Source organism: Cyclopterus lumpus, chromosome 23, assembly GCF_009769545.1.
Source record: "Cyclopterus lumpus isolate fCycLum1 chromosome 23, fCycLum1.pri, whole genome shotgun sequence".
Taxonomy (NCBI): domain Eukaryota; kingdom Metazoa; phylum Chordata; class Actinopteri; order Perciformes; family Cyclopteridae; genus Cyclopterus; species Cyclopterus lumpus.
In genome coordinates, this window is record NC_046988.1 from 13,636,865 (window position 1) to 13,662,722 (window position 25,858).

At 44.3% G+C, this 25,858-nt stretch overlaps 1 protein-coding gene across 1 annotated transcript in view; it reads left to right on the top strand.

The window, feature by feature from the left end:
• The window catches only part of anks1b (ankyrin repeat and sterile alpha motif domain containing 1B), a 156,004-nt gene that overhangs the window by 39,461 nt on the left and 90,685 nt on the right, over window positions 1–25,858 (top strand). Inside the window, exons 3-9 of the mRNA XM_034526551.1 lie at window positions 1,833–1,989; window positions 13,627–13,779; window positions 15,036–15,179; window positions 19,184–19,259; window positions 21,411–21,512; window positions 22,941–23,069; window positions 23,658–23,833. Of these exons, the coding sequence (XP_034382442.1) occupies window positions 1,833–1,989; window positions 13,627–13,779; window positions 15,036–15,179; window positions 19,184–19,259; window positions 21,411–21,512; window positions 22,941–23,069; window positions 23,658–23,833 (937 nt within the window). The remainder of the gene's footprint in view (window positions 1–1,832; window positions 1,990–13,626; window positions 13,780–15,035; window positions 15,180–19,183; window positions 19,260–21,410; window positions 21,513–22,940; window positions 23,070–23,657; window positions 23,834–25,858) is intronic.

Consider the following 25,858-nt stretch of genomic DNA (forward strand, 5'->3'; position numbering starts at 1 on the left):
TGAAAGGCCCAAAATGTAGAATAAACCATGCAGTCAGGGGAAAGTCAGAACCTTTCAACTTTAAAGAGGGTTTTTAAACACTGTTAAACACAAATAAAAACACCATATAACTCAGAATTAAGAGCCACGTTTCCACGGCAACAATCAGGTTGGTGATAACTCTTTTGTAGTTTCATCGATACCATTGTCCTCTGATGCATTGTTATCTTAAACATCTCGATTACGCACATTTCAGACGCATATCGGACGCATGGAGTGAAACTCCAGCCCATTTCAGAGTTTAGAAAACAATGTAATCTTTTTAGCGAGCTAATGGCACTTAGCCGCTTTTAACGTCATCGTCAGACGCGCCTGCACCATCAATAGTCCAGAATCGCAGACGCATAATATTTCTGCCCGTGTTTTGGTGCTCAGAACCACGGCGCAGCTTCGCTCTCTTCACCGGGGCCCCGCCGAGGAATCGGTTACACGGTGCGGATTAGCTGCGAGCCGGAACCCGCTCTGCAGCAGCCGGGGAGCAACTGGAGGATTAGTGCTGCGTTTTGGGGGCAATTATGTGGATTTCCTCATTCGGATCAACCAGTGAGGGAGTGAGGGGGTGAAGGAGTGAAGGAGTGAGGGGGTGAAGGAGTGAAGGAGTGAGGGAGTGAGGGAGTGAGGGAAGAACTGCAGCCTCCAGAGTGAGAAAGATGGAAAGATTTTAGGTGGTAAAGTAGAAAGAGAACCGGCAATCAAGATAACGACAGAGGTAACCTGGCAACAGGCTGTGCCGTATTCAGAGACTCCATTTTTGTTGTTGTTGTTGTTGTTGTTGTTGTTTTTACCACATGATGCAAGCTTAAAGCGGGCTCAGTCAACGCAGCAAGAAACTCAACACTCTCATATTTGACCTTGAGATCCTCCCGGTGTGATTCCGCCACTTAAAACCTGAGTGAGCGATATCAAAATAATTATCCATTATTAATTAACAAAGCAGCTTATTAGGCGTCTGCCCCCCCGCCCCCCCCCCCCCCCCCCCCTCCCCCAGGAGAGGTGCTGCCCTTCTCGCTCCTTTTGTTTCTCCCCGCTGACATTTCGAATGCAAATGAAGCGCTTCACCTCCTCCTCCTCCTCCTCCTCCTCCTCCTCCTCCTCCTCCTCCTCCAGCTTGAAGACTTCTTATGAAACAGTATATCGCTGACATTAAAACCTGATCACGTGATTAGAGGTTGGATCCCCCCCCTAAATATATATATATATATATATATAATTCTGTAGTAAATAGCACCGACCAGTGAAAAGGCAGCTCAAATACCATTTTTCATCATGCATTTAGATTTTTAACATTGTGTAGTTACTTGGATGTTTGTAATATTGCATGTAAGATCAAAATCAAGATTATGTGTTGGGTAATGTTATAATAAGTTTGATTTGGTGTTCTCAAAGGTCATGTGGCAATATTTCATATATATATCACAAAAAAATATATATATATATCATCATTTATATATATCAATCAAAATATATATATACAGTGTATCCAAATATATATATATATATATATATATATATCAAAATATATATATATATGCATATATATCAATATATATATATCAAAATATATATATATCAATATATATATATATATCAAAAAAAATATATATATATCACAATATATCATAATTTATATATATCAATCAAAATATATATACAGTATATCCAAATATATATATATATATATGTATATATATATATTTTATAAAAAAAAATATATATATATATATATTTTTGTTTTTTTATATATATATAAATTTAAAAAAAGATATATATTTATATGTCTCTCTCTCTCTCAGGCAAGTGGTGCTGAAGCTGCTCCAGTTCGAGGCGTCCTCCGACCTGGCTGACAGTAAGGGCTGCTTCCCGCTGCACCTGGCGGCCTGGCGGGGGGACGTGGACATCGTCCGCATCCTCATCCACCACGGACCCTCGCACCACCGGGTCAACCAACAGGTAGACGCCGCGCTCCCATCATCACCACCACCATCATCATCCTCTCAAAGGCCTTCGTCTTCATCGAACATCGAAGTCTTTCCTTCGGTCCAACATCCCACAGCTGCTATTTGATTTGAGCCGCGGTTATTAAAACTCTTTGAAGCACGCAAATAAATTAGTTTAGTTTATTTGTTCATCGGATATTAAGCTAACTAAGCTTAAGCTCTCTTTTTGATCTTATTATGGTCTGTTCTAAATGTCTCGGGCCCCCGGCCTTTGACCTTTTTTCCGGGAAACAGAGACTCATAAGAGCGTCATTGAAGCTTCACGTCTGGACTAAACATCCATAAATCAGACCGGTCTTCACGTTGTAGCCGTCTTAAATTATCAATTGTGGCTGAAAAATAAGTACATTAAAAAACTCACTTTCCCAGTCTGCCGTGAGAAGAACAAGAAAGGTGCTCTCAGCCAAATTAAAGTTGGGTTCAACCCTGTCGCCTCCTTTTGGCTCCTTTACGGTTCCTTTGGTTCTTTACGGATCCTTTGGTTCTTTACGGTTCCTTTGGTTCTTTACGGTTCCTTTGGTTCTTTACGGATCCTTTGGTTCTTTACGGTTCCTTTGGTTCTTTACGGATCCTTTGGTTCTTTACGGTTCCTTTGGTTCTTTACGGATCCCGGTGATCTCTCTCCGACAGATCTGGGGAGCGTTCAGCTACGGCTGTCATTCCTCCCTCTCTCTCTCGCTCTTTTCTTTCTTCTTCGTCTTCGTCTTCTTCTTCTTCTTCGTTTTCTTCTTCTTCTTCGTCTTCTTCTTCTTCTTCTTCTTCTTCTTCTTTGTCTTCGTCTTTTTCTTCTTCTTCTTCTTAGTCTTCTTTGTCTTCTTCTTCTTCTTCTTAGTCTTCTTCTTCTTTGTCTTCATCTTTTTCTTCTAAGTCTTCTTCTTCTTCTTCTTCTTTGTTTTCTTTGTTCTTCTTCTTCTTCCTCTTCTTCTTCTTCTTCGTCTTCTTCTTCTTCTTCCTTTCTGTCCACCTCTGTCCATGTTGATGATGTCACAGATCACAGTGTTGATGGCGCCGACGTCTTTATTAAATATGGCTCCTCCTGATGGCGGTGCAGTAATGGACCCCCCCCCCCCCCCCCCCCCCCCCCCAGGTTATTGGAGCGTTATTTACTCTGCCTAATAAGCACATTCTCCTCCGTCGCCATTAGCCAAATTGTTTCCCTCCGAGAGTTGTTAGAGCCTAATTGTTTGCCGTGATGAATGGCGTCCCTTGCCCCTGAAATAAAGAGGCTTCTCAGCAAGTGAACGCTGGTAATCTTTTACCCCATCAATGATTTGTAGAGCTGATCGACTGCTGTGCAGAAGATGCTGACTTCAGTGTGTGTGTGTGTGTGTGTGTGTGTGTGTGTGTGTGCTTGTATGTTGCCCACGGTGTTTTAGACAATACCTTTCGGAGAACCCTAAATTCCGTTTGTGTGTAGGAGGCGAGGCTCACTTCCGAGACGAATGCTGTTGTTGCGTGTTGATTGTTTTTCGGTGCGGTGTGCACATAAATACTCAGCAAAGAGGGGCGCGTGTCTACGTGCAAAGCTGCGACTGCAAAGCATCACCAGCTTTGAGTTTATTGAGTTTACAAAAGGATCCATGAACACCTCGTTTCGATTGTGACGAAGAAAAAAAAACAAAACCCCAAGGACCACCGGTGCATCGATTTCAGACGTCACCGCCCGCGAACTCTATGATTGACAGACGGGACATACGTCGTATTTTGGGGCGTCAGAATTTACATCCGGACGACCTTTTTGATAGGAATGCCGAGTGAGAAAGGCCAGAAGCGTCTTGAGAAAAGCAGGTCGACGTATTGTTTTATAAACTGTTTTATTGAGTCGGTTTTTTTTCATTTTATTTGCCGGTATGCATCCGTCGGCGTCAATCAGAAAAAAGGGTGACGGAAGTCGGCAGCGAAATCTGTCGTCTCCTCAGCAGAAAGATCAAGTAGTCAAAGGAGGTGCAATCCGCCATATTTGACCCCCCTTTTGCACTTAGAATTTAAACTCCTGCCCTCTGGTTCCCAACTACTAAGTATGAATGAAATCCCACTTCTTCTCACTCCTTGCTAATATAGCAACCTGTTAACTTCTGCATTCTTTTCACATTTTAACTATTTTTTTGTCACGTGTTTGTATTGCTCAGTGTGGTTTGGTAATATATGTGTGTTTTATTTGTTTGAGTTGTTTAAAAAAAACAAATTAAGAGAGATTTCTATTGTTAAGAATTGAGCTTGAATTACAGGCGTCGATGCCTGTTCCCGTAATTATAGTGAAACACTGCATTCCTTAATCAAGCTTGTCCTGTAAATACAGTTGACAGCAAAAGAGATGATAATAATAGTAGGCCTACTATTTCTCATGGCGCTTGGATATTCAGAGGACGCTTTATACATTCTCATATGACACCTCACTAGTTAAATCTTGCTTTCCTTGCCTCCCTCTCTCTCTCTCTCTCTCTCTCTCTCTGTACCATACTTCTCATTTTGTTTATCACCGAGCTGAAAAAGCGACCGTCTTTATCTCCCCCTGTTATCATCTCTCCCTCCTTCATAATAAAGGCCTCGGGACGCAGCCGCACACAAAAGACTCCCGGCGTGGCAACGGCGCCTTCGCATTCCTTAAAGGCGCAGCGTTTATTTGTTTTCTTGCCGTGTACGAAAATGTTACAACGTAATGATGCGTATTTGTACAGTCAGTTGTAAGATTGATGGGGGCGGTTGGTGTGTTTACGACGCCCGAGCTCCATATCTACCCGCTGTCTGTCTCGTCTGTAGGAAGCAGGGGCCTGTCAGTCAGGGCTGATATACGGCGTCCCACACAGCCCATCACCGAGCCCGTCGGCTGCACGCCGCCATGTCACTCTCGCCCACGCACGCCAACGCTCGTGTCAGAGGTTGAGTGCACGTGTGCGTCTCCATTGTTACGAGTCTTAATAATGGGCTTTTTTTTTTTTTCTCCTCGCACTGGCTAAAGATAAACGCAGCGTTATTACGGTCACCTTTTCTGGCAAAGAGCGACACGAGGCCGTGGAAACCGCGTAATGAATGCGAAAGGGTCTCGAGAAAAGGAAAGGAGGAGAAAAAAAAATGAAAATGGAGGAAATTGATGGAAAGAGAAGAAGGGGAAGTGTGTAGGTGGACATGTTGAACGCTGCAGCCAATAGCAGATTAATCGAGGCCAGTGGATATTATTAGTCTCACTGTTTACTGCCTAATTGGTCCCAGTCGTTCCCAATCACATTTATTTTTGTTTTAGTGTGTGTGTGTGTGTGTGTGTGTGTGTGTGTGTGTGTGTGTGAGATGTCACATTTTAAAATGATTTGACACAATCAAAAGCACATAGTTTATATAACAGATCGGACCTCATTGCACATACGACTGAAGACCACTGAAGTCCCCGTCGGATACAAGATGGGAGAAGTACCGCATCTGAGAAAGATGGACCGGAGACCATCCTGGAGAACTCTGAAGTCACCGGGGAACCGACCTCAAACCCCCTAAAGGGGTTCTCCGGGTGTTTTCCTCCCACGCTGCCAAATATGAACAATAAACGTGTTGCGTTTCATTTTTTTTTTAATGTGTGAGAAACAAAATTAGTTATGAGGAAGACGATGACCGGGACACAGGAAGGTCAGACTATAGTTTCAGTAGAGAAATTTAATTAAATGCTTATCTGAATAAATAAATAAATAGAGGAGAGAGGAGCAGCAGCATCCATCTATATTTATATCTATATTTATATATATATTTTGGTGTACTTTGATAAAATAAATCATCAATTCCACCATCCTCTTCTCTAAATAAATAAAGATATTGAGGGAAAAAAATTAGAATGCAACTGATAACATATAGAAGATAATATTTAAGAAGGTATATTACGTGATATATATATATATATATTTATTTATTAAAAAATATAATATAATATATTATTATATAATATTTATTTATAAAAAAAAAAAGAATAAAAAAAAAGGCTTTGAAAGGTTGTTTCCATTAGTATCAACAGTCACTGTCGATTTAATTTCTTTTTTATTTAATTTATTTGAGACAAATAAACGCTCAAAAGATGCATGCCTAGCTAACGCCCACTTTACCGTAGCCTACTTGTCAATTCAGGTTGACAAGTATCAGGTCTAAATCTTAGATACTTTGATTAGCCTCCACTGTGTGTGTGTGTGTGTGTGTGTGTGTGTGTGTGTGTGTGTGAGAGAGAGCGACAGTGATGGATGGTGAGAGATTGCTTGTTTACTTGAGGTTTGCACTCGAGGGCCGAACGCATGTTTCGAAGACTGAGGTGTTGTTTGTTGTGCGCTCTCTTTCCGCCTCTCTCCGATTGACTCGTGAACTGACGCCTCACTCGGGGTCTGTATATACCGAAAGATAACATCATTTATTGGGTTTCTTCTTCTGTGTGATATCAATTTCATACCAGCATCAACCTATTAATAACTTCTGTAGTCCAGTTGGTGTGAAGGGCAGCAGGTGGATTTAAACTTCCCCCTTTTGACCTGCGGGTCCTTATTTTTTTTTTTTAAAGCATCCTGGAGTCCCACAGCGTCTGTTTCCTGTATTGAACTGAAAATGATGAGCGAGTCGTGACTTTAGCCTCCAGTTTCTACTCATTCTACACTTGTGAAATGTAGAAGTGAAAGGAGGAAGTGAGCTGCTCCGGGGCAGCAGGGCGAACCTCGATAAAAGTCATTATGAGTACATCGGGCCAAGTTGAGAGGTACGTCCTTGAAGAGATGCGACGGAGTTTCAATTATCTTTTTTTGTGCGCTTAGATTTTCACAATTCTCCCTTTTCGGCCTTCGTGAATCACATTTTGAGAAATGAGGACGGAGCGTCGCAGCGTCCTATGAAGCGGTGGTCAACATGTTCCACCTGGCCACATCTTCATGAGAACCTATTGAGGAACTGGCCTTCCGTGGTGCATTCAAGGAGGCTCCGGCGTTTTGAGAATCGGCCAATGAAAAAGCACGGATCAAATCTCCATGGTAACCAATAAGCCAAACGCACTGCAATGAAAAGGAATAAATGGGCAAAATAAAGGAGACCTCGAGCAGAATTTATAATTTTATTTCAGTGTAAGACGCAGCCGGCGGTGTGCCTTGCTCAGAGGCTCCTCCTTCCCCCGGGATTTGAACCCAGAACTTAAAATCACAACGAGTACGTTGGCTGACGTAATGAAGACACATTTTACCCTGAGGCCATCGCCCACAGCGCAGCTGGAGTATGAAGATTATTTTACTTGTGCCTGACCGTGGCGGTGTGAGTGACAGCTGAAGGATGTAGAGCAGATGTGATGCGTGTGTGTGTGTGTGTGTGTGTGAGAACCAGTAGAACAACCTCTGGGCTTCCTCTGTATGGGGCCTCTGGACTCGTCAATTTAAGGGTTATTCTGTCTGTGTGTGTGTGTGTGTGTGTGTGTGTGTGTGTGTGTGTGTGTGTGTGTGTGACGGACGAGGTCAAGTATGTCCCCCTGTGCTGCAGATAGACCCCAGGAATGTTTTCTTTCCCATAAACAGAAGTGCTGGTCCTTTCTCTCCCCTTCTTGTCCTCCTCTGTTTTCCTAACGCCCCCCTTTTGTTCTCCCGAAGGAGGAGGAAGGAGCTCAGCGGCACACAATCGAGGCAGATAATAAGAGAGATTAGAAGGAGCGTTGCATGTCGCCGCCATCTGTGCCACCAATGTGGTCGTGTGGTCGTGTGTGTGTGTGTGTGTGTGTGTGTGTGTGTGTGTGTGTGTGTGTGTGTGTGTGTGTGTGTGTGTGTGTGTGTGTGTGTGTGTGTGTGTGTGTGTGTGTGTGTGTGTGTGTGTGTGTGTGTGTGTGTGTGTGTGTGTGTGTGTGTGTGTGTGTGTGTGTGTGTGTGTGTGTGTGTGTGTGTGTGTGTGTGTGTGTGTGTGTGTAGTACTGCAGGCTTTTTTTTTTTTACTTACTCCAGGTGCAGCAAAACCTTCTGGGAGTCCAGAGGTTGTGTGAACTAAGACAAAGGTAAAAAGGTCACGAGGTTGCCTGTGTGTTTCCACCAATGCCTATCTGTGTGTGTGTGTGTGTGTTACACTCGCAGTGATTTCATGCCCCGTCATTCACACATGTTGCGACCACACGTGAAAATTAAACCATGCCGCTGAGAACACATGACACGAGAAACCGCCCTGGGAAAGTTTCTTTATTCAAACATCGGCAACCGGCACGCTTGCCAAACACACACACACACACACACACACACGCACACACACACACAAAGCAATCCCATTTGATAGAAGCTTGGCTCTTTATCGAAGCATGTTTGAAAATTGAATTTAATACATGAATACATTTTTGATTTATGCATAGACATGCAGATCCAGTAATATGTAATTGTAACGGTGCCTGAAGGTCAGTGAAACATGTTAAAATATGAACAAACAGCCCTTTAACAGTCACTGTCCAGGAACATGTTCAAAAGCATCTTCATTTAATGGAGAGAGGGAATTTAATCAATTATGTTTCTCCTCGTAGTGGTTTAAGGCAAAGGGGAACATTAATAATAATTGTATTTATATAGCACCTTTAAAACAGGGTTTACAAAGTGCTCTACATAGAAGCAAGGCAAAACAAGTAAGGGGAGCTCCTTCTCTTTTCCACCTCTCAGTCTAATTTATTCTTGTTTCATGTGCTGAAAGATTCCTATTCATTCATCTTTTTTGTTGTTGTTGTTGACAAATATAGTTTTTTCAAGCCTTTATTGCTGAAATAAGAGATGGTGATTTTAATAATACATCTCAAATTACATGAATCATTAAAAACAGATGTTTACACCCAAGTTAGGCTAGCTAGCTTGCGTCCACTAGCTAGCTTGCGTCCACTAGCTAACTTGCGTCCACTAGCTAGCTTGCGTCCACTAGCTAGCTTGCGTCCACTAGCTAGCTTGCGTCCACTAGCTAACTTGCGTCCACTAGCTAGCTTGCGTCCACTAGCTAACGTTAGCTTTGATTCCCGCTAGATGAAACATTTTTGCAGCACACCTGCTGAGTAATCTCCTCTTCCTCTACTGTAAAACACATTAATGCACCTCCCATTTCTTCAAAAAATGTCTTTTGCTCATTGCAATTTTGACCAAATAAGAAGAAAAACGCATGTATTGACAATTCAGTTCAACGGCACGCTGAATAAAAAGCAACGGCGGATTGTAAAACATGCACACGGACACGGATCTGTTTACCCAGCAAACTGGGGATTATGAGACGCTGTAAAGCAGCCCGACCTCATGCATATCGGTCCATCGGCATTAACACGTTGTGTGTGTGTGTGTGTGTGTGTGCGCTCAAACAAATACCTCCGCACTCCGTTCGCTCTGGTTCCCGGCTCTCATTTCAGCTAGATAAGACGCTTGTTCGCTCCCACGTGCTCGGGTACATTTTTATCACCGTGAAAATGCTCTCAAATTTCTTTTTTTTTAAAAACACGCAGATACTTTTCATGACAGGCTTCTTTTTTTTTTTTATTGATATTTATGAGCATTAACTGAATCAGCTCCTTTTTATATACGCGTGTGTTTGCATGTCGGTGATGTGCTCGTGTGTCATTAGATGGCCGTTGCTCGGGGCTCAATCAGCCTCAATACACCGAGTGCGAGATGATATCGGAAAAGCTGTCAGAGCGAGCGTAATGGAAATATATAGCTGGATGCAACGCGCAGGGATTCTCTCTCTCTCTCTCTCTCCTCTTTTTTCTCTCTCTCCCTCATTCTGTCACTCCCCGTCTCTGTTCATCTCTTTGTCCCTCTCCTTTCTGTCTGGGATTTGCATTTCTTCTTCTTCTTCTTCTTCTTCCTCTTCTTGTCCTGCAGAGGCAGAACGGCAGCACCAACAGTGTCTGCAATCTACGTCCCAGTGGTTTCATGTCCTGTGTTGAGCGTGTGTGTGTGTGTGTGTGTGTGCGTGTGTGTGTGTGTGAGAGAGAGAGAGAGCTCGTTTCGCCTTTTTTTGTTGTGTGTGTTGAATCTGAAAATGTCGTCATTATCATCATCCCGTTGGAGGCATAATCCGTGATCCAAATGTGAACGACCAGATGTTGAGGAAACACTCTCTCCATCCTCTCTCTCTCTCTCTCTCTCTCTCTCCCTCCTCGGCTCTTCTGGAGCTTTTGATTGCGTCACATGAGTTTCTTCAGCAGATGGGAGATGTTGCTCAGCTGAAGCGATCTTTCCATAAGCTCAATGCTTTTCATCGAACCCCACAACCAACATTTAAACCACAAGAATAAAAAACACTAATCCTAAAATCACGTTTCAATACATTAGTTCCCAACAGGATAAAAAAAAGAGCTTTTCTGTAATCTTTGAATAATTAAAATACATCAATCTGACTGGTTTCACTCATAGTTTGAGAGTGTTTAGAATAAAGTGCATTCTTAACCCTATAAGCAGGAAAGTAGGATACCAGACTATAAACAATGAGAATAAACATGTTCTCTAATACTTTCTGCCATGTTTGAGATTTAATTTAAACTTTTTTTTTTTTAGCCTTGGCTGTTGGACTTGGAGAATGGAGTTGCGTAACTCCAGGAATTTTCCTTTTTAAATTATACCCTCATAACTTCCGTCTCCCGTCGGTGCCAGGAACCCACATTTCAGGCGATGTTGAGGATGGCATATTCGGGGTCAAAGTTCAACTTGCTTGAGCTTTTGGCCGAGAGCCCACTTTCCACTAGCTCCGGCCCCTCGTAGTCCATTAGTCAGCGTGCAGTCATTTCTTTTTTTTAAAGGTTTTTTTTCTTCTTCTCTTCAACCTGAATGACTTTTTTTCTTAATAATTCTTCTTTATTTATTAAAAACACATCTCTGGTAAAATCCCAAGATTTAAAAGTGGTAAATCTTGAACTAGATGTGAAAGAAAAGAGAGGCAAGAAATATGCAACCAGTGAATATATATATATATATATATATATATATATATATATATATATACTATAGATTAGATAAGATGAAACTTAAATGAACCCTTGGTGAAGATGAGTCAGTGGAAGATAGTGATATAGTAGATTAGAATATCCACAAAGGAACGGAGCAAACAGAGTTTATTAAACATAATGCAACCAACAATTACACCAGTAAACTGTGATGGACGTGAATTACAGTGTGCACGAGTGTGTGATTATTGTGCTTTCAGTACGGTGGACCTGCAATCAGACCCGCTGGAAGCTTCACGGGGGGGGGGGGGGGATAGATGGATCTGATTGGCGGAGGAGGAGGGAGCGCTCCGAAGCACATTTTGTTGGTGTTTTCTGTGGCTAGTGTGTGTGTGTGTGTGTGTGTGTGTCTTCATACAGGGGGCTGTTCACGCAGACAGCATCTCTTGATCTGTCTCACTCGCTGCTCAGAGGGGTGCATGAAAGCAGGGAGATGGAAGGAGGAGAGGGGAGGAGATGAGATCTGGGGGGGGGGTGTTACAAATGTGGCATGTCTGTGTTTTGAAGCATGAAACTGAATATTATCATCTGTCAATCACATGAAAAGGTGAGCTTTAGTCTTCAAAGAGCAATTTAATAATCCTTTATATACTTCATGTCAGACTGCCATGATGTTCGTTTTCACATTTTCTCGCTCTTGTTGGGAGCGGCCTTATTTTAATTATATTTCTTTCAGTCGACATGGCAGCATTTGTTCGTAGTGATGAAGACCGAAGAGATATATGCCGACTCGCTTTGTCGATGTCGTTCATCGGCATTTCTTTTGTTATTTCACAAGTTAGCTCGCTATAAAGGGAGATGATGTGGTGAAAACTATTCTTTGATTGATTCATTTATTAATCCAAGTGGTGTAAATAGCTGTAAATTACTCTGAAAAGGTTCTGTGACCATTTCCTGCGAGCCTTTTATTGTGTAAGGGCCTTTTGTATGTTTCGGGTCTTTTATTTTGAAGCCCTTCTGGCGAGACCGGAAGTGTATGCAAATCTCGCAACTTGAAGTACGTTAATTGACGGGTGTGTACTGAAGGGAAAACAGGTGTCGGTCACTTTATTAACGGCTAAGCTAATCACGTCGCTGGAGCGGGACCAAGGTACTTTGTGTTACTGTGCTTTGACCATGTTTAGTTACGTTTTATCTTAATAAACCTGTAAAAATGTGTGGTTACATTTGACGATGCTAGCTAATGCTAGCTAATGTTAGCTGAAATGCTAATTGCTAAATTGGTCACGCTAATGCTAGATTTCAGCCTTTTTTAAGAAAGATAAAATGTTGTGATTAATGTAATGTAATACATTACAAAATGTAATGTAATACATTACATTAATATTAGTTATACATTAATATAGCATATACATTACATTAATAAAGCTCGACTGGTACAACTACTACTTCACATGTAGGTTTTGCTCTTAGACAAACACCAGCAATAACACAGCTACACGCACACACACACACACACACATGCCCTGTTGTACTTTGCTTTATCCCCTTTTCATAATATCCTCAGAAGCCTGAATGCAGACAGCGTGTGCTTCCATCACATATATATACATCTACAATATATGGGTGCCAGATTACAGTATATACTGTAGGAGCATGCACAGATTGCTCTCTTCGCTCCCTCCTTCCTGGGTGACCCTCCGCCCACTTATTTCCAGTTATCACTGGGATGTTTCCACCCACAGCTTGCAGGACCACCCCCGGAGACCACCAACAGTGTTCTCATCCTGATAATGGGGGGGCCCCCTCCGGAGGACCCGAAAACTGCCTTTGTTCCTTTTAAACATGACAGCCTCCCAGGTTCAAAATAAACATTAGAAGGACATTTTGGACCAAAATGCATTTTATTCCAGAGGTCTGACTGGCGATTGTTAGAGCTCTGGTTTTTATCGCATGATTATGAATTTTGCGGTCAGACTTTTGGTTCTAGTTCCCCCTATTTAGCATTCATAAGATGTGATGAAAGTGTATATAAGTGTATTAATGTATTTGTCAACAACTCGGAACAGGTGGGCGTTTAATCAGACAAATAAAATCTAAATGACTATGAAATACTATCCTTACGCCTGCGTACATGAGGTTCAAACAAATCAACAGCAACTTGTGAGAAATTAATTTAAAGGAATTGTGTAAGGAAGCGTATCGTGTAAGGAAAACACTTTCCTTTGGACCATCTCTCTTCTATGTCGCGGACAGGAAGCTGTAGATTCCCCCCCCCCCCCCCCCCCGACGGTGCTCGCAAACCTGACACGCTTCTGGAATCCGCTTCGTAACCAGTAGCGCGTATACATGTCCGTCTTCAATTTCACCTCGTGTCGGTGATCCGATTGATGAATAAAATGCTTTTTCCATCTTCCTTCCTCTCTTCCTTTCTGTATCTCTCATCCTCATTTTCCCACCTTCTTATTTTCCATGCTATAAATCTCCTTTTTCTTTAATTAAACCTTCCTCCATCACCTTTCCCCCCCCCACACTTCTTTCACCACCTTTTCTTCTTGACCTTTGACCTTCCCTCCATCCTTCTGTTACTCTCTTACTCTCCCCCCTTGCCTCACTCTTCATCATTCCCACATTTCCTGCATCCACTCCCCCCCCCCCCCCCCCCCCCCCCCTGTCGATCCTTCTCTCCTTTCCTTCTCCACACAGAACCACGAGAGGGAAACGGCGCTTCACTGTGCAGCCCAGTACGGACACTCGGAGGTGGTTTCGGTGCTGCTTCAGGAGCTGACCGACCCCGTCATGAGAAACAGCCAACAGGAGACCCCCCTTGACCTGGCGGCGCTGTATGGACGGCTGCAGGTCAGTGGGCATGTACATGTTTTATGAAGAAAATAATAACATATACGTTGTGCTGCACAGGCCAGAAGATTTTTATAAATGTTCCTGTATTACTTTGAATGGTGTGGATGTGGCAGGAAATATAAAGACATGCGCCAGAATGTACATTTATTCTCTCCCCGGACCAGATACATGCTGTTTTGAGTGGTTTCTAAAAGATAACAGTGCACATTTGTTCCTATTCAACATGAATTTCAGATACAGAATCATTTATTCAGCATGCAGTAAGGACTTTGTCACATATTTTAAACTTTAGATAAACTACCGTTAACACATAAGCACACATAAAAATGCATAATGTGCATAATTTGACAGCATGACATTTAACCTGCAATACATCCACTCGCCATTTTAATTTATCCCTTCAGAACTCCTCCAAGGGAAATAAAGTAGTTCCTCAAATCTCCACATACTAGAGGATGGAGATCCAGAGTGATTCAAGCTTTTTTAAATTAATGACGACGTCGCTTACAAGCGTTCGCTGCCCAGAACATTTCACTAAGCAGTGAAAAATGAATTGCGACTCCAGCATTAAAGGTTCAACTCGGTTACGGCCAGTCGTCGAGGATTACTCTTTTGAGAAATGTGAGAAAACGTACACACTTGGCGAGTGCCCCGTTGATGACCCTCAAATGCAATCGCACTTCCTCTCCGCTCAGGTGGTGAGTAGTTGCAGTCAAGCCACACACAGGTTTGTCTGAGTGTGAATGAATAATGTATTAAGGCGGCGGCATTTATCTCTGCGCTTCTTCCCCTCTCTGCATCGTAATGAAGGGAAATCTCTGTGGTGAAAGCTGCTGCTGCTGCTGCATGGAGATGTAACTAACACAGGGCAAAAGTTTAGTGCACACACACACACACACACACACACACACACACACACACACACACACGTTAAAGGAGGGCGCGTTGGCCGTCCACTTCCTCAACTCACAGCCTCATATACTCTGCTCAGGATGATTGACAGGTCTTTTTTTAATTCAAGGATTTACATTACAAAAGTAAGACTTTACATTAAAGGTTGGAAACAACCCTAAATGCTAATTTTCTTAGTTCCTGTCGAGCTGTCGGGACACGTCACCTTTTTAAATTGATTTAATGGATGCAGATTTATTTTTTTTACATCTCTTTCTTTTAAAGTTACAAAAAGGTGACTTATGGCCCAGTTTCTTTTGCTGTTTTGACTCCCACATATGGCTCTGCTCTCTTGTGCACAGGTGGTGCGCATGCTGGTGAGCGCTCACCCCAACCTCATGACCAGCCACACTCGCCGGCACACTCCGCTCCACCTGGCCGCACGCAACGGACACCACAGCACCGTCCAGACGCTGCTGGAGGCCGGCATGGACGTCAATTGCGTGGTGAGAGAGCACGAATGGCCTTCAGCTGTCCGTGGCCCATATCGGCATCCAAGGACTAAACAGATTTCTGGCAGAGAGAGTGGCCCAAAAAAATGACAAATGACAGCAACAAAAAAATTACCTTTTTTCATTTTCTGTTCTTTCGCTCGGGGCAAACTCATGTTTCCTTTTGACAAAATAGGATTTGAATATTTGTTTTACAACAGTATCGGTGTCGTTGCCTCTAATCCACCGAGCACGTCGTCGGTTCTTTCTTTTTAAAGTTTGCGTGTGAAATGTACAGGTGTTTCTTTAAGATATTTAAGTACACATTTACTGTACAGATGCAGGAAGAAGTTGAACCTTTTTGGTCTGTAGTTCTAAGTTTTTAAACCATGTGAAGTGAGTAAAAGCTCAGAAACCTCCTTCCTCTTCCTCCTCCTTCGTGCTCCTCCTCTTCATCTCTGCTCTGAAGTGAATGTTTTAGAAGCTGCTGTCTTGTGTTTTTAATGGAAGACAGCACAGCTTTGTTTTCTGTGTATATAATCCACCACAGGCATAAATGCTTGGCAGATTCTTCTTTTTTGGAAGTGTGTGTGTGTGTGTGTGTGTGTCTCAGAGAGCATGTATATGCGGTGCAAGCCTCCCCATGGTGTGGCGGTGCAGAGGGATGAATAATTGATCGGGAGAAAAGATTGAGAGCAGGAGGACGAAGAAGAGGAAGAGGAGGAGGAGGAGGGGGACAGGCTGTTCCTAAGAGGTCGTCTTTACACTACATCTGAAGTCGAGGAAGCATGGTCGCCGGCGCTTCATTACCCGCTCTCCCTTTCTGCCACGCGGCTCCTCGTTCATTTACATTTCGGTCTAATTGTGTATTCTGAGTTCTCCGGGCGGCTTTGTCCCCGACCCGTTCTGGCCCGTTTGGTTTCGGGAGGCCTTGTCAAAAGACAGCCGAGCTTTTTCTCCACGCTTTTTTTCCCGGTTCCCTCGAGACGATTTCCTCTGACAAACTAAACTATTTGACTTTGCTCGCTTCTCTTAATGGTTAAGTGTAGAAAGAAGCAGCCACATAAGACTATTTTTTTATTGAGTCCTTTCTGATTAGTGCCTCGTTGTTTTTGTGTGGGATGCAGAAATGGTGGCAAGAGTTAAATACAAGTTAAATAAGTCAAAGCTCAGTGTTTAGAGTCACATGTGTCTTCATCTGCATTGTTAAACGTACCTGTGAATGTTTCACACTGAGCTTCTCTCCTCCAGTCAGTCTGCATTTAAGGAAAAGCACCTTCAAATGTTGTCGGACTCAAAAAGACTCTGAAAGCGCTGCAGAGTCTGAATCAAGAAACGAGACGGTTCAGATGCCGAGGAGCCGAAGCAGCAGGGTAGCAATCCTACAAACCCCCCCCCCCCTTTTTTAAGGAAAACTTAACGACCCTTCGAGTGTGTAGCTGTGACTGAAGTTCACCTCTACTCCATTGTGCCTCCTCCGCCCTTCAGGATGTACGTGGCAGCTGCAGTTTGGATATTGTGGCGCGCGCTCGTGTCTATTTTATCTCCGGAGAGGCCGGAACACCTGTTGGGTACGGGAGTCGTTCTGGGACTCCCTCAGCGCCTTGGCGGCATTGCGCCCGTCGTCTTTGCCTTCTGTCCTTGTTGCACGGTGTGTGTGTGTGTGTGTGGGGGGGATCCGAAGAGGAGGGCTGTGTTTCTCTGCAGGGATTTGGCCTCCGCCCACTAGTCTGGTAAAGATGAAGTCTTTGATTGGCCTCCTGCACGCCGTCTCCGTCTCTCTCTCTCTCGTGATGAGGAGCTTTTGAAACCTCAACTCTGACTCTGCAATTTACCAAGCTGGCTAAACAGCGTATTTTCCTCTTTTAAGTGTAAAATCGCTGCCCGGGAGTTGATACGCTCGCCAATTTAAGCAAGATGGCGCGTCATCTGAGCGAGCTTCATTAAACCTGAGCACTTCTTCGTTAATGCACACCGGTTATGAGGTTACGATCGAGTTTTTAAGAGTACCCCAAACATTGTATGCATCGTATCAGGTTGTAGGATGCACCTGAGGAGAAAAAGGCTTTGTTTGTGAGGTGATGTACGTGAGATTTCAAGTAAAATATGAGTTGTAATTGTTTGTCATGTCTATAAAGTTGTTCAAACATACTTCTGCACTCATTATAGTCATAGCTATGAGCACTCATACATATGTATAATGATTTGAGGGGTCTTCCATTGCTTGATGTGAATATATGGGAATATGCTCTCTGTAATAGTGTGTGCAGTGTTTGAGCTTTACTGATGACGGCACAGCCTGGACACTGTGGGCCAATCACAGAGTGTGTGTGTGTGTGTGTGTGTGTGTGTGTGAGTGTGAGAGAGAGAGAGAGCACTATCATTCAGGTCAGTAATTGGAGTCAAGCCATAAAGATCCGAGTGTGAATGAATAATTCATAAAAGCAGCACTGTCACTCTGTTTTCTCTCTCTCTCTCTCTCTCTCTCTCTCTCTCTCTCTCTCTCTCTCTCTCTCTCTCTCTCTCTTTTCCACAATGATGAGGGGGAAATCCCTCCGGAGGAACCTGGTGCAGGCAGGTAGCCAACAACACGGGGCAAAAGTTTAGTGTAAACAACACACAAAGTAAACGCACATAAAACAGAAAGTCGTCTGCCGTTCAATTCCAGGGAAGCTCGCAAGAGAGTGAGAATTGGCTTCCTGGTGACATCACTGCATAATCGTCATGGGAAACGGGAAGTGGTAGAGACGTGAGCGCAGAGGGGTCCGGGGAGGTTAGGAAGGCAAGCTGTGTGTGTGTGTGTGTGTGTGTGTGTGTGTGTGTGTGTGTGTGTGTGAGGAAAAGGGGGAGGGGGGGGGGTCATTTCCTGCACTCCCACCTCCTCTCCCACTTGTATTTGGGTAACGGATCCTTTTTGGCTACACGTCCACGTTTGATGCAGCTGTGACCCCTCATCTGTTTACAACTGGGAACCCCCCCCCCCCCCCCCAAAAAAGAGACCGGTATGATTGACCTTTGTCCTTTTATGGGCTGCATCTGGCGTCTCGCCCGATGACCCTTTTTCTTGTTGTTGCAGAGGGAACGGAGCGGCCTCTGTAAGTGTTTTTTTTGGGGGGGGGGGGGGGTTCCGTGTGCGTAGGACGAGCGCGGCCGCCGTCCAGATAGTTCGTCTTCATTAAGGCTGGGAGTCTGGTTCGGTCCAGGATTTCATCATCTGTGTTGTCAGGAAGCCAACCGTAAAGGATGTGATGGATATGTATGTTGCTGAGTGCGTGTGCGTGTGTGTGTGTGTGTGTGTGTGCGTGTGTGTGTGTGTTTATCATGGTTGCTTGTACGCATGACAGTGAGTCCCTAGTGGGGCTTTTAGCTTGAAGCAAGGTGCACAGGGCTGTTATTGAGAAGCTTTACGGCATTTACTATAATTTATGTTCCTTTGAATTGTATTTCCTCGTCATGACCTTTTGACCTTGAAAGCACAGGAACTTCTAGCTGCCTTCCAAAAGGCTTTTTAAAAAAAAAAAAAAAATATTGTGCAGCATGCATTCAATTGGGGATTGCATTCTGCAGAAATGTGACCAGATGTAGTGGAACATCCTGGTATTTGTTCTGCATTAGACCTACTAGATCTTTCTTCTGGTACTATGGGTATTGGAACGCACAACTTACTGTGTGGTGTCGTATGCAAGGGAAGTGGAAGAGAGGGGCTTCAGGGGTTCTCCCTTTGGTCGTCGTTATCATCGAAACGATGATAATGGCTTTAAATCGGTTTGTTTGCGAGGGAATGGGACTCTCTTTCTTTCTCTTTCGTTTAACTGCAAGAGAGAAAAAAAAGGCATTTTATCGCATCAAAATATAGTTTTCTCCCTTTTAATCCTTGTGCTATATTTTTTTTTTGATGTCTTGTAATTCCTATCGGCGCTCCCAATTCACTTGTGTGTTTTTTTTTTTTTTTTTAATGTCTATTTTTGTCTCCTCTGTTGAATTGTTTAAAGTAATGGAATAATAACTCTCTTTCTCAGACGGAGAATGGCAGTGCCCTCCACGAGGCAGCTCTCTGTGGGAAGATGGATGTCGTTCGCCTTCTGCTCGACTCAGGTGGGTCTCTAAATATATTAAATATATCCATCCATCCATCCATTATCACCCGCTTATCCGGGGTCGGGTCGCGGTGGCAGCAGGTTCAGCAGGCCGACCCAGGCTTCCCTCTCACCCGCAACACTTTCCAGCTCATTCTGGGGATCCCGAGGCGTTCCAAGGCCAGCCGGGAGATATAATCCCTCCAGCGTGTCCTCGGTCTTCCCCGGGGCCTCCTACCAGTTGGACGTGCCCGGAAAACCTCTAATGGGAGGCGTCCAGGAGGCATCCTGACTAGATGAACCACCTCAGCTGACTCCTTTCGACACGAAGGAGCAGCGACTCGACTCCAAGCTCCCCCCTGATGTCCGAGCTCCTTACCCTATCTCTAAGGCTGAGCCCGGCCACCCTACGGAGGAAGCTCATTTCGGCCGCTTGTATCCGAGATCTCGTTCTTTCGGTCACGACCCAGAGTTCGTGACCATAGGTGAGGGTTGGAACGTAGACCGACCAGTAAATGGAGAGCTTTGCCTTCCGGCTCAGCTCCCTCTTCACTAAGACGGACCGGTACAGCGCCTGTTTTACTGCTGCAGCCGCACCGATCCGCCTGTCGATCTCCCGCTCCACCTTACCCTCACTCGTGAACAAGACCCCGAGATACTTGAACTCCTTCGCTTGGGGTAGGCAGTTTGCCCCCACCTGCCCCCATATTAAATATATAATATTTATTAATAATATAAATACAAAAAAAACAGTGTTTTTTTCCTCTTTTTATTTCTACTTCTCGAGGCTCAAGGTGCTTTTCTTCCTCCCAGATTGTGGGGGTTGAATTTGCCCTCAGATGAACATCTATTCACTTTTATTGTTATTATTGTTTTGGCTTGTTGTGATGTTTCGATGATGTCACTCGACTTCAAAAAATGGTGATCAGAGTAAAAAAAAACGACATTGTGCACATTAGCGCTCCTTGTATTCAGAGCTCTTTGATTCCGAACACTCTTCCAACCCCTCCCACTTTCCTTTTTAGCACTTCCTGTTTCCCACAGGACTTCCTGTGGCCTGGCCGTGCACTTTTGGCCTCGCTTTTTTATTAACATCCCTCCCGATTCGCTAAAACTCAAACCCTTACGAACGTTGTCGGGAGGGGCAAGACGACCTTTCGTTGCTGGTCGTGAACTCTGCAGGAAAACAGCGCCGAGGATGTTGAAATATACAACGTGTGCACCAAAAGACTCTTTTTTGTTGTTTTTTTCTGACCCAATCAAAGCCTTTTCCTTAGCTTTCAACCGGGAGATATAACTCGCTAGTTGGTGAGCTTTCGGAGAAGCCGACAGGCTGATTGTGTTTCCTTTTGTCTTCCGGTGTTTACCAGCTGCCGGTGGAAGTGTTGTATTTACTGTACAGATGAGTGGTATTGATCTTCCTCATCCTTCAACTCATAACATCAAGCATCCAAGTGAATTATTCATTCTATTCTGAATGTACACTAAATACACGGAACACTATATTCACATTAACTGAGTGTCGGATGTGTAAAGAAGTAAGCGGGAAGGAGAGAACAATTGCTTTCTCTCAACTCGAGTTCATTTCTCCTTTTTCTCGGTGCCTTTTCTTTCTTTTTTTTAATGTTGAATTGGAACCCGTGAGCGCAGGAAGGGATTAAAAAGGCTCAGTCGGGTAAATGGGGATTTATTGTCCGAGAAAGATTGTGTTTTTTTTCTGCTCTGCAATTGAGTTTGTGTGTTTATCTTGTGTGTGTGTGTGTGTGTGTGTTGTGTGTAAACCCTCCTGTTTGTTTGTGAACGTGTCCTTGTCTGTGTGTGCTCCTTGACAACAAAACTCGATTAAATGAGTATTTTAGCTGTTCGTAAAGCATCCTCATGAATTTATAAAATCCCACATCTGTCCTCTGGTGACTGCAACTCATTCATCTTTTGCTGACGGGAGTTTTGTGGCTGCGCAGGTGAGTCAGCAGGTCTCAAGTGTGTGTGAGTGTGTGTGTTTGTGTGTGTGTGTGTGTGTGCGTGTGTCATATGTCTTGTGTCTGTAGTTCAGGTTCTTTGAGCAAAGTAATAGTGGGTTTGTCTTGTTCGACTCAAGCCAGATGGGTGTTGTGTTGCACTGTTAATGTGTGTGTGTGTGTGTGTGTGTGTGTGTGTGTGTCTCTCTCAGAGATCGACACCAATCTCAGAGACAGCCAGGGAAGAACAGCTCTGGAGATCCTAAGAGAACATCCTGCACCGAAAGCCCAGCAGATCACTGCGCTTATCCAGGGTAAGACACACACACACGCACACGCACACGCACACACACAATGAACAGGTGTTGAGCTCGACGAGATGTCCCATTTGCAGCGACACTAGGACGTTTCACACGTGTCTCTTTTGGATTTTCTTGAATTGATGCAGTGTTTTCTGCTAATTGTGCCCGCCAACATTTCAGTTTTATTGCTGGAAAAATTTTATCAATACATATTCAGATTGACATGTTTAATATATTTGGACACTTTTGGGATACGGTTGAACAGGTTAATGCAAAAGAAGAAACAATGCCTTTTTGTCACTCCGAATATTCGCTTTAATGCAGTGAACGCTGCTTTTATGAGACTAAAAGACGATGTAATGTCCAGAATTAGGGGATGGAAACACTGTTATAGACATGAATAGACCACTTGTATCTTTTTAAATGTCAGAAATCCATGTGACAGTAGATATTGTTGAGGAAGAGCGGCCATCCAAATCTAATCTCAGTAAACCAGCGCTGGAAGAAGGAGAGATTTGGACTGGACTTCCGCATAAATAGGACACTAAGTGTGTGTGTGTGTGTGTGAGTGTGAAAGAAAGCGAGAGAGAGAGAGAGAGAGAGAGGACACAGCTGTGACTTGGTGAAAAGATCAGCTGCATGCCATTTCCTGCTGGAGAGGAGATGGAGAGCGACGCACAAAGAGGAGAGAGGACCTCTCGTCTTACTGAACCGCACCGGCTGAGGGGGCTTCTCTGGTTGCCGCGGGCACCTCCATCATGATTTGACTCTCATTTGATTTTTTTTTACTGCGCATGACTCATCCCACTGTTTGAATTTCATTAACCGTTTGCTTGTCCGCTGCCTTAAACGATTCGGATGCACTTCCCCCGTACTCTGTGCAATCGTAGGCAAATACGTGTGTGTGTGTGTGTGTGTCATAATTATCCGGCTGAACGCCAAGACGCATGGTGGTAGAAGTACACGCACACACACTCTCTCTCTCCTGACATTAATAGGGTTCCTCATTAGGGCTCTGCAGGGAATCTGCCACGCGATTAGAGCGCTTGTGTGTTTTTTTTTGTGGCGGCTAATGAGTCACTTAAGCAAGTCTATCATCGGGTCTTCAACTCGGCTTCTGCCACACCCTCTCTCTCTCTCTTTTTACCCACTCAATCCTTCTATTTGGCTTTTATGAACAGCAGAGTGCTCTATTAGCAGAAGCTGAGAAGTGGATTTTTGCGGTGCGGGTTGAAAAAGTGTGAATTGAATGCAACACAAGCTGTTTACCGATGCTGATGGCCGCGCTATTATATTGATCCATACCAACACATTCTCCTCCAAACTCCTCTTTTCTCTTCCTCTCTCTCCCCCCCCCCCCCCCCCCCCCCCCCCCCCCCCCCCCCCCCTCCCTCTCTCTTCTCCTCATTGTCTGATCCTCCATCTTCTTTGGCTGTGTAGAATATATGATGGAGGAGATGGAGATGGAGATGAGGAGTATCTTGGAAGAGCCTGTTCGCAAGTGTCCCATCCCGGCACCTCGGACCTCTGTTCCCTCGCCCTCTGCCTCCCCCTCCCTCAGACACAAGAGTGAGTATATGCAACGATGCTGTAATTGGGTTCACACATAAAGGTGCTAAAAAGTAAATATATTTGTTATTGTTTTGTGAACAGAAATACACCAAATCGCAAAAAAAAAGGAAGTGGAGGAAGATTTCCTTTTGAGAAAGTGACAGAAACCAGCGGTATAGATGTTAAATAACTGATACTGAGGGGAAAAAAACACATTTCACATGAGGTTCATAATATGTTATCAGAAATAATCACCTTTAAAAAATGATTCTTAAAACACATTTAAAATAATTATTTTTCCATTCGTGTATCTTTTTTTGGGGTTATTTTGCTCTAAATTTGATTTGGAGGCATCATTTATTTTTGCAATACGGGCGAAACAATGCAACGTGGAGAGCAGCTCCTCTAGTGGAGGAACACAGTTACTGCCCCTCTGAACTGACCGTAGTGTCTCCCTGTGCAGCGGCGCCCCCTGTGATGTGAATGCAGCATTGCAACCAGTTATTTTGCTCTTGTTTCAGAAGATATCTTCTTACCGTGCAGTCTGATGTTGGTGTTATTCCCTTTCCTTCATACTGACCCCCCCCCCCACCCCTCTCTCCCCAGATGACGCTGTGACGAGCGAGCTGTCCAAGCTGCTCCACGAGATCAAAAAGTGCCGGGACAGGGACTACTCCTTCGAGGAGCTCTGTCACACCATCTCCTCCCACTCCATGGACAGCTTTGGCAGCGGGCGGCTCTCCGACGAGGATCGACCCAACGGCACCCCGACCCGAGTCAAGGTACGGAGGCAGAGGAGCGGTGCGTTCAAAGGCGTTTTGGTGCGCTGGGAGATGGAATTCTAATTAAATTAAATTCCATCTCCTGCATCATATATTATAATAATCTGTACACGTATGACATCCTCTGTCCCGGGACTCCCATGATGGAAGCATATCACTTTATTTATCCCTGGTACCTGGTCCTGGTACCTGGTCCTGGTACCTGGTCCTGAACTCATCACATGTTCAACAACAAATAGGATCCAGAAAACAGTTCTTTAAATCTGGTAAATTCGACTGCATTCACAAAGCCCTTTTTATACGAGGAGATTCAACACACACACACACATTCTGAGTACTGTACGCGTGTGTGTGTGTGTGTTGTAATGAGTCTATTCTGACAGCAGAGGGCAGTGTCACATCGACTATATGAACATCTCCAATTGGTATTCACTCGTCGTAGAAACACGACCGTTCCTGTTTATTGTGAGAATTAGTTTAGAGTCGTAATCACTATTTGTGCTCCAACAGCCGGAGGACGTCGTTCTCATTACGGGCCTTTTTTATACAGAAATACTGTTCGTGGAGTCTACTTCACTTGTTTTACCCTCTGTCACACACACACACACACACACACACACACACACACACACACACACACACACACTCACACACACACGCACACACACACACGCACACACAAGGAGGGATGCTGATTGGACCTTATTGGACCTTATTGGTTTGAACTCCAGTTTGGAGATGAAATAGCCGGAGAAGCACAGCTTTTTTTTTTTTTATTCCACTGCCCGGGAAGTCAGTCGCACCGTAGGACACGGAGGTCATCCATCACCCTGACCCCCCACCCCCCACCCCCCACCCCCCACCTGAGCCTTTTAGATGACAAACAAACACACACACACACACAAAAGAAGCATTCAAAGAAATGCGTTTGTCTGCTTCTCGCTTGCTTATTTACTGCAAGTCTGTTTACATTTTTCTTTCTATATCTCTTCTTCTCGCTCACCTACATCAACACACACACACACACACACACACACACACACACACACACACACCGATCAATAGCTCATCATCTTTTCCATTTATGTAGTAGCTCGATATGAAAGCGAGCCGAGGAATGTTGACGTGCGCCGCAGCGCGAGGGGGAGGGGTGGGGCGGTCGTGGTGCACACGTGCGCATGTGGAACCTTTTCGCTCGTTCTCCGCGACAGGAGGATGACGCAATCGGTCGCGCGCGCGTGTGTGCGCACTGCCGTGTCTCGTGGCCGCTCGCTCCACGACCTCTCGTGGTCGCGGTGACTCGCGTCTCAGATGACGACTTGGAGTCAATCGGCCCGCACGCATCGCTGCTCGTTTTTGAATCTCTCTCTCTCAGTACCTATTTGTATTCTATTACTGGCATTCACAGTGCGCATGTGTGTTCATGAGCCCCCGGGCTATGTGATCCAATGTGGCTACACACACACACACACACACACACACAGTAACACGTGTGTGTGTGCGTGTCCTGTGTTCCAATGAGCCGTCTGTACGACGTGTGTGTTCACTGTGGTTGAACAAGTGTGTGTCGCTGAAAGAAGATCCCACAGTTTTACTGACGCTGGTAATATTTGAATTTTTATTTACTGGTTCATCCTCTGCTGACTCTGAATATCTGTACAAAAGGTTTTGTTTGTGGTATTCAGAAGCAGGGTCACTGAAGATAAGGATTAAGAATATATATATATATATATATATATATATATATATATATATATATATATATATATATATATATATATCTTGTTTATATGGAGGCATCTGTATCTTCAAAGGTTTCCTGTGCACAACTACTGTAATATTGATCATCTATGCAGTCCACAGTAATTAATTATTAACCGGGTTCTTTTTTTACCGAGCACGGGATCGATGATCCGGAGAGACCGGTGACCTTTTGGTTGCGTTTTAATTCTCCGGTCGTCGGACCTCCGTCGACCGTCACTCCCTCCGCCCCTCTTTTCAGCCTCCACATCATACGTGTGTGTG